This window comes from Salvelinus sp. IW2-2015, linkage group LG17 (assembly GCF_002910315.2).
Source record: "Salvelinus sp. IW2-2015 linkage group LG17, ASM291031v2, whole genome shotgun sequence".
Lineage (NCBI taxonomy): Eukaryota > Metazoa > Chordata > Actinopteri > Salmoniformes > Salmonidae > Salvelinus > Salvelinus sp. IW2-2015.
In genome coordinates, this window is record NC_036857.1 from 28,381,210 (window position 1) to 28,390,830 (window position 9,621).

The following is a 9,621-nucleotide window of genomic DNA, read 5'->3' on the forward strand; positions in this document are numbered from 1 at the left end:
GTTTTGTTTTCTTTATTCATTGTGCCCTATGAAGAGAATTAACTTCCCTCCTTCCAATCCTATTGAAAAGGGGGGCAGAAAAAAAACAGAGGGAGATGAGAGCAGCAAATCCCTTTTTCATTCCTCTTGTAGTGCTCAATAAGAGAAGAATGTGTCGCCTATCACTCACGGAGGGGATCAAGTCTTCCGGACTGTCCCACGCGCTCAATGCGCTGCTGTGCAGAGCAGAGATAGACAGAGAGAGCACGTGAAGAGAACAGCAGCAGCAGCGTCCAGCAGCCTAGACTGAAAAGCCACTACATAGGAGGACTCATTTAGCAACCTGTTTCCTCTGTCTGACAGTCTCCTCACCAGATTCATTTCAGGCAATTGCTATAAAACAGGCTCCTCGTTGCTTTTTCACCTCTCAAGTCCCTCTCTTTGGAATGTGGTGTGGTGAGTAGGAATTTGATGCGTTAGGCTACCTGCTCTAATTTGATAACCTGCGTTGGAGAATGACAGGCTATCGGAGAGATGAATAACCCGGTAGCCTAACTTTTATAATGAGTGACTCCTGTAAACACGAGAACGCAATCGAATTATTTATTGTAAAAATAACTGCCCTGTTTTCATGATCGATTTATTTATGGGCCATGGGGTGAACACATGCGTATTCCATCTGCCAGATTTATTTGTGCCTAAAAATAGGATTGTTATCATAATTAGAACCAGGTATAAAAAGTGCCTGGAATTCAGATGTGGAACTTTGACATTTGCCTGCTCTCTCTTCACATTGTAATTGAAGACACAATGAGGATCCTCACACTGCTTCTGGGGGTGAAAGCCGCGTGCATCCTGCTCGTTTCCTCGCTCTCAGGCACGGGAGCAGTCAACAATAGCGGCCGGTGGTGGTGAGTAGTTGACTTTACGTGTGATGTAGTCATTCAATTAAATGCGCCTCCTGAGGACCTGCTCATTTCGACGGAGGGTGCAGCAAAGGAGCCAGTTAAGTGGTACATTGGTTTATTGCCTGAAATATGCTGTGCTCTTCTCCAACTGAATTAACACTTAAGCAAAGTTGATGGACCTGTTATGCTCGAAATAATCATGTGTTATTGTTGGCACCCGATTCATCATTTCAGTTCGCTTCTGGTAGAAAATCAAGCAGCAACCACAAGCCATTAATATTTGAAGGTATTTGGATACCACTTCCCAATTAGAGCGAGCAACTAATTAAATAGATCTAGCCGGTTTTCAATCGAAATGAACAAGGCCCACTTTCTCCATTAAATGATTTGATGTAAAGGGAAGTGTTATGTTTCAATATGATAACGATTTCATTTATTTAGGGATCGGTTGCAGCCCATATTTATTCAAGTCAGCCTCTCTCCCCGTCTCTCTTTCTGTCTCCCTCTCTGTCTCTCCCCCTGGTCATTTTGACAGTGTGGCTTGAACGCGAGACAACATTTTTCTGTCCAATGTGGGATAAATAAAAAATGGATGTATTTCATGGCAAAGAGCAGTTCCATTCAATGTCGTATTCTCAACATTCCACTCTATATAGGATTCACTGTAGGATGCCAATGTCTGCATATATTTGTTATAAACTATCAAACCAAAATGTGAAAATAGTTTTTCTTACACTAGCTTATGTGGACAAATATAAATTAATTAGGCTTATGTCCATTGAATAATATGTATTCTGTCAAATTAAATACATATAATCCCTACACTGCAAAGATAACAGTTGCATAAATAATATTTAAATTAATAATGAAAGTGATAACGCAGACCTCAATATAATTAGGTAGCCTAGTGGTTAGAGCGTTGGGCAAGTAACCGTAAAGATTGCTAGATCGAATCCCAGAGCTGACAAGGTAAAAATCTGTCGTTCTGCCCCTGAACAAGGCAGTTCCTAGGCCATCATTGAAAATAAGAATTTGTTCTTAACTGACTTGCCTAGTTAAATAAAAAATAAATGTTACATTTTGGACAGCCTTGCAAAGTCACTGGGGTAAGCTATTTGTTTGATATGGGTCTGTCTGACATCTAAACCAATCCGTATCATTACAATATGCCAAGAAAATAAATAASGAAAATACAAAACGAGAGAGAAGAAAATTGGATTGCAATATTTATCCAAAGAGGGGATCATAACGTTCCATAGACTGGACCGACCGCGCACTACCGTCTGGCACTGATTAGTCGATTAATAACGATGCGTCTTTCTGATTGTAACGGTTTGCAGGAGACACCAATTAGGAACGTAACTGAAACCATAAATATAGTAGATGACAATGCAATATGGCAGTCATGTAGTCAATAATGGCAGCCATAATCACTTTCAATTAAGTAGATTGTAGATATATTGAAGTTGCTTGTTATTTCTTGTGACTGATACTCAAATTCCAATTAAACTGTTTACATGATCCAATTCTTATATATAATCCAATTCTTATCAGAATCCTATATGAATAAATACATTTGAACCTAATTAATTGTTTTAAAGTCAATAGATATTTTATTTTTTTATTTTTTTATTTTACCGTTATTTTACCAGGTAAGTTGACTGAGAACACGTTCTCATTTGCAGCAACGACCTGGGGAATAGTTACAGGGGGGAGGAGGGGGATGAAAGAGCCAATTGTAAACTGGAGATTATTAGGTGACCGTGATGGTTGAGGGCCAGATTGGGAATTTAGCCAGGACACCGGGGTTAACACCCCTACTCTTACGATAAGTGCCATGGGATCTTTAATGACCTCAGAGAGTCAGGACACCCGTTTAACGTCCCATCCGAAAGACGGCACCCTACACAGAGCAGTGTCCCCAATCACTGCCCTGGGGCATTGGGATCTTTGTTTAGACCAGAGGAAAGAGTGCCTCCTACTGGCCCTCCAACACCACTTCCAGCAGCACCTGGTCTCCCATCCAGGGACTGACCAGGACCAACCCTGCTTAGCTTCAGAAGCAAGCCAGCAGTGGTATGCAGGGTGGTATATAATTAAAGAACCAATGTATGAGCTTCTCTCTAACTAACTGATTCCACCCTGTCTTCTCGTCCTCTTTGCTAGGGGGATTGTGAATGTGGCCTCCTCTGCCAACCTCCTCACCAACTCCAAGAATGTCCAGTTGGTCCTGGACCCTAGCTTGGCCCTGCTGAGCCGTCGCCAGCGCCGCCTCATCCGCCAGAACCCGGGGATCCTCCACGCTATCGCAGCCGGCCTGCATACTGCCATCCAGGAGTGCAAATGGCAGTTCAGGAACCGCCGCTGGAACTGCCCGACCACCCACAGCCCGGCAATATTTGGCAAAATCGTCAACCGCGGTGAGTTGTCTGTTGTCCTTCCTGGCCTCCTCACTAAGGCAACCGGTAGACATTTTTGGCGCAGAATGTCATGGAATCTTGGTTTCTCTCGTAGACCCTTTGGGAAGATCAAAGCCTATCTTTACATATCTTGAGATTCTGACATTTAAATCATAATTCAGACCAGATTGCGCATAGTTGCATTACTATCGACTGCCAAAAAAGGTTGTATAGGCTAAAGAGAATTTCTGCTGTTGACGTGTCAGGTTGCCGAGAGACGGCATTTGTGTTTGCGATCACGAGTGCGGGAGTGACCCATGCGGTGGCTCGCTCCTGCTCTGAGGGGGCCATTGAGTCGTGCACCTGTGACTACCGTCGCCGGGGGCCTGGGGGCCCTGACTGGCACTGGGGCGGCTGCAGTGACAACGTGGACTTTGGCCGGATGTTCAGCCGGGAGTTTGTGGACTCCAGCGAGAGAGGAAGGGATCTCCGATACCTCAACAACCTACACAACAACGAGGCAGGGAGAATGGTGAGGGAGCCGTTGATTCATAGATAGAGTACATAATGAAACGCTGTGTTCATTCCTTTTCAGGGATCCCCCTGTATCAACCCATTATTCTGAATTCCAGTCATGTTTTCCTTCACATTTCTTCTCTTCACATTCTTCCACATTTTCTTTGCTCTTCACCGTTTTTCAAAATTTTCTTATCTGTTCACATCATCCATGTTTTATTTTCTCCATTGCTAATCCCCTGTGTCTTCTCTCTCTCCCCTGTGTCTTCTCTCTCTCCCCTGTGTCTTCTCTCTCTCCCCTGTGTCTTCTCTCTCTCCCCTGTGTTTCTCTCTCCCTGTGTCTTCTCTCTCTCCCTGTGTCTTCTCTCTCTCCCCTGTGTCTTCTCTCTCTCCCTGTTTCTCTCTCCCTGTGTCTTCTCTCTCTCCCTGTGTCTCTCTCTCTCCCTGTGTCTTCCTCTCTTACTGTGTCTTCTCTCTCTCACCTGTGTTCTTCTCTCTCCCCTGTGTGTCTTCTCTCTCCCCTGTGTCTTTCTCTCCCTGTGTCTTCTCTCTCTCCTGTGTCTTCTCCTCCCTGTGTTTCTCTCTCCCCTGTGTCTCTCTTCCCCTGTGTCTTCTCTCTCTCCCTGTGTCTTCTCTCTCCCTGTGTCTTCTCTTCTCCCCTGGTGTCTTCTCTCTCTCCTGTGTCTTCTCTACTCTTCCCTGTGTCTTCTCTCCCCTCTGTCTTTTCTTCCCCTGTGTCTCTCTCTCTGCCCTGTGTCTTCTCTCTCTCCCTGTGCCTTCCTCTCTCCCCTGTGTCTTCTCTCTCCCCTGTGTCTTCTCTCTCTCCCCTGTGTCTTCTCTCTACCCTGTCTTCTCTCCCCAGACAGTGTCGTCAGAGATGCGGCAGGAGTGTAAATGCCATGGCATGTCAGGGTCATGCGTCGTGCGTACCTGCTGGATGCGTCTACCCAGCTTCCGCGCCGTGGGGGACTTCCTGAAGGACCGCTTCGACGGAGCCTCCCGGGTCGTCTACGCCAACAAGGGCTCCAACCGCGCCTCTCACCGCGCCGACCCACGCCATCTCGAACCCGAGAACCCCGCCCACAAACCCCCATCGTCCAGAGACCTGGTCTACTTCGAGAAGTCGCCCAACTTCTGCTCCTACAACGGCAAGACGGGTACCCACGGTACCTCTGAGAGGAACTGTAACAGCTCGTCTCCGGCGCTGGACGGGTGTGAGCTCCTGTGTTGCGGTAGAGGGTTCAAGACCCAGACTGAGAAGGTCACTGAGAGGTGTCACTGTACGTTCCACTGGTGCTGCCATGTCAGCTGCCTCAACTGCACCAGCACACAGACGTTACACCAGTGCCTCTGATCAGGGGTGAACCAGGGGGACAGGGATGGGGAGGTGATGATGAGCTGGTTCTTTGGGCAGGAGGTTTGTAGATAGAGGAGTAGGGTCCTGTGGGTTGGCGAGGTAGATAAGGGAAGGTCTAACTCTATAAAGGGGCAATTGGAGGGTGAAAAAAAGTGAATACCGGGAGTACTAGATATGAATCAAAGTACTAGATATGAATCAAAGTACTAGATTTGAATCAAAGTACTAGATTTGAATCAAAGTACTAGATTTGAATCAATGTTTTTGAGGAAGAAAGAAGAGGGAAAGCACAACTATGACTACAGGGTGTAGGAAGAGGGCGGGTGTGTTGTGTGTGAACATGTGTGCTTACGTGTGCTTGCTACTGACACTGTGGTAACGTGAGAGTATGTAAGTGTGCTTACTGGGTATTTAAATGTTGTAGCTATCCAACCATGTAGAATGGCATGGAAACCAATCCTCTCTATGGCTTCCCAGCACGAGTAACAAGACCAGAGGCAGCTTAGGTAAAAGGAAGTAGTTAAACAGGAAATAGAATTGTGGCAAGGAATAAGCAAACAAAATTAGTCAGAGAGACGCTGCGATTTAAGGCTTTTGCCCTCTCTGACCTTACAAAATACAGTTMGTCTCTCTGTTCTCTTCACCTCTTCCCTCTACAGCAAGAGAGAGGAGTGTGAGGAGTGGAGAGAGGAGTGATGGGAGAGGAGGAGAGAGATGTGAGGAGGGGACAGGAGTAACAGTTACTGGACAATGTCAGACAGATGTCTCTGTGGCGGGACAAACACAAGCATGGTCTCTCATAAACCGGTGACGAACTTTAACAAGAGGGTGGTTATTTTAAACATCACAGTCCCCCCCCCCCCCCCCCCCCCCCCCCCCCCCCCGTTCTTTTGCTACAGCTACTTTCCTCACATAAAATAGTGTGAAGTATATCTCTCGGCATGTGCAGTCCTCTCCCTTAATTGCTATGTACTTAGGTCCTGGACGCAAACCAAGCCGTTATGATTCCCTGTCGAACTCACCACACATGCCCTCTTTGTTCAGATTGCTCTGGAATCTGCTACACCTCAACCCGGAGTTACCACAGTGATTTACTGCACCACGGTAACTGACGTTAAATGACTGGACGTTGTAGGATAACAGAAAAGCGTTAGACAAAATGTTATATCAACCTGGAATAAATTATAATATGTATGAATAGTTTTAATGTAGTATCAATACACTGAATATTGGAGAGTATAACTAGATGTATGTTTTAGTGTAGGAGATAGGGGCACTGCAAGAGAACTGGGGTGACCTGCCAAATAGTGAGACTTGCAGTATGGCAACCCTGTCCATAAAATGGGAACCAGTGCCAAATAGTGATACCTGGAGTCAACCTTGCAACCTACTCTGTTAGCCTAGGAGGTATACCTATGTTGACAAAGACTAAAGACATTGCCCTGCTGTGGCAACATGTGTGTAAAATAATCCAATATCTTCCTGTCCAAGTTTACAGTGGACAGACATAGGTTTTCCCATTCAATATGACCTGCATCTAGCTGTGTACCATCAATTGAGGAGAAAACCTTTAAAGCTGCAATATGTCACTTTTTGGGCGACCCAACCAAATCCACATAGAAATTTGAGTTATAGATCTGTCATCCTCATTGAAAGCAAGTCTAAGAAGTGGTAGAGCTGTTCTATGTGCACTATTTCTTTGCTTCCCGTGATTCTTTTTTGCATCTTTTACTGTTGCGTTTGTACACCTGCTTCAAACAGCTGAAAATACAATATTTTTGGTTATGTAAAATATATTTCACAGCGGTTTACATGGTACAATGTTTCTCTACACTATACTTGCTTGCTTTGCCACATAAACTGAAATTAGGTGAACTATTAGAATTTTAGCAACCAGGAAATGGCGGAGCGATTTCTGCATAGTGCATCTTTAATATAAGGCCACTACAAAGGGAAATGTATTGTATATCAGCTCAGAAAACCAAAATGTAAATAATATATATAGAAATATATATTTATGCTGAAGTTACTTGCAATTTGAGGGAAGAATGATTTATGCACCTGTTATAATCCAATGGATGGAAGGAGAGAAGATATGGTATCATTAGTCATGTCAGATCATGATTTTATTGAACTGTTATTTTGTTTATTTCCATTCATGTAGATTACGCAGATTTGTCGAGGGTGGGAAACAGAATTTGTTAGAAAATTGGCGAAACATTCTTCTTTCTTCCCTGCAAATAAAGGGCAATTCCATCCACTTTTCAACCTCATTTTCACTATCTCCAGCACAATAACAATGTCTATGTATGTGAAAACGGCGATATCCTACGTTTTGTAGAAACAAATAGTTGAAAAAGTTCTACCTGATGACATCAAAAGTTTTTAAAACATTTTAAAACAGTGATTTTCAAACACTACGAGATTCGTGGTGACGTGGCCTGAAACTCATAGCAGGTTTTGAAAATCACTGTTTTTCTTACTTTTAATCGTAGCCTGTGATATCACAATATTTTTTTAGGAGCTTTCTTCTTGTCTTTTTAAGCATGGATCTCAGAAATGCACTGTTTTCACATATGTCGACACTGGTATGATGCTGGTGATAATGAATGTGATGTTGAAAAGTGGCAAAATTGCCCTTTAACACCTGTTTTTGTCATGCACTGAATATTACCATTCTGGTTTATGTAAATACAAAAATATTTATTACTGTGGATGTTTTATACTGTTATAGAGAGAGAAGTAAAAGAGTAAAACAAAGAATTATAGATCTTGTTCCTCAAAGATTTAGCTTTATGTTGTTTTGTATTGTATAATAGAACAATAAAGTTTATATTTTCAATTAAGTTGGAATGGAAATCAGTTCATGACTCCCCTGTATGTCACTATCTGTGTATTTTGCTCCTTGGCAATGGATGCCATTTGCTGGTCATATAGTTTCTGTGCTTGAGATGATATGTGAGAATAAAGGCCCATCCTTGGGTGTCCCAGTACTAATCCCATTACTTAAAAAACGCAGCAGTAGCCTTCCCACAGACAGCACACACACACACACACACACACACACACACACACACACACACACACACACTCGCAGACACACACTTTAAAATCCCCCTATTGTAATATCAAACCATGCAGTGCATCAGCTCTCTCACACACAAACTATACATCCCTGCCTATCTACTCCCTAACTCCACTCCCCTCCACAGAAGGATCCCAAATCCTGGAGACCAGGTCACATAGCTTAACTATTAAATAGGATTTAAACAGCACCAAATGTTTTGCTTCATTTACTTAATGTCGGAAAAAAATTATGAAACAATAGAAGAAATAATGAAAGACTGCAGTCCCCCCCCCAACCCTCCACCCCACGCTCCCTGGCAGTCAGGCCTTAGCTTAACCACAAGAGCTTGGAAGGCACTCTGATAGTTTCCCCCAGCCTAACCCAGCCCACCGCAGCAATGGGCTAGAGGGTCAGCCAGGCCGAGCGCCCCGCCAAACACACTCAACTGTCCTGTCCAACAACACACACCCGCACCCTAAAGGACCAGCCATGGGAACACAGGCAGTGTTACTGAAGGGACAGACAGACAGACAGACAGACAGACAGACAGACAGACAGACAGACAGACAGACAGACAGACAGACAGACAGACAGACAGACAGACAGACAGACAAAAAGAGAGAGCGAAGGAGGATGCTAGCAATTCTGCTTCTTTCTCGTCAATTCTCTTACCATCTCCTTCTTCGTTCTGGTTTCGGAACTTGGTAACTAAATCGGCGCTCTGTCTCATTGGGATTTCCTCCTCTCTTTTTCTCACTCCGCTGCACATATGTCTTGCTTTAGGTATATGCCGATGCTGCAGTCCTCTCCTGCGGTTCGATTGTTGGAAGCTCGCTCATGCGCCCATAACGTCTTCTCTCACTCTAGAGTCTCTCTGCTCTCTCAGTATCCGATCTCACCTCTCGCTCAATACTGCTCACCAGTATCCGCATTGGCCGCAACACATCTCAGTCCCATTCAGCTGGACTGAAGTAGAGCCAAATAATTACAATACATTGGTGTTCATTATCTGCTCTCTCGATTATTCATCTCAAGTATCTCTGCATTTCCCTCTCAGTATTCTCATTCCTCTCAGTATCTCTCATTCTCTCTCATTCTCTCTAATCGCTCTCTTCCCCATTCGCTCTCTTGCTCTTTCATTTCTCTCATTCATTCAATTCAATTTCAATTTAAGGCTTTGTTGGCATGGGAAACATATGTTAATTGCCAAAGCAAGTGACACTAGATATAAACAAATGTGAAATAAACAATAAAAAATGAACAGTAAGCATTACACTTACAAAAGTCCAAAGAAATAAAGACATTCTCTCTCTCTCTTGTAGTTCCAAATTCTCCTCACTTCATTCCAATGTGACCTATGTTACGTAACTCTGCTGCTTCTCTCGGCTCCTTCCC

At 44.1% G+C, this 9,621-nt stretch overlaps 1 protein-coding gene across 1 annotated transcript; it reads left to right on the forward strand.

Moving 5' to 3' along the window:
- Positions 1-8,005, forward strand: wnt1 (wingless-type MMTV integration site family, member 1). Its single transcript, XM_024005053.2, has 5 exons — positions 1-435; positions 785-890; positions 3,054-3,307; positions 3,553-3,818; positions 4,665-8,005. The coding sequence occupies exons 1-5, from the start codon at positions 426-428 to the stop codon at positions 5,154-5,156; spliced, it is 1,128 nt and encodes a 375-aa protein (XP_023860821.1). The 5' UTR covers positions 1-425; the 3' UTR covers positions 5,157-8,005.
- The last annotated feature ends 1,616 nt before the right edge of the window (positions 8,006-9,621 follow it).

Coding starts and splice junctions, on each gene's coding strand:
- wnt1 (XM_024005053.2), top strand. Junction 891..3,053: donor AACAATAGCGGCCGGTGGTG/GTGAGTAGTTGA, acceptor CCTCTTTGCTAG/GGGGATTGTGAATGTGGCCT. Junction 3,819..4,664: donor ACAACGAGGCAGGGAGAATG/GTGAGGGAGCCG, acceptor TTCTCTCCCCAG/ACAGTGTCGTCAGAGATGCG.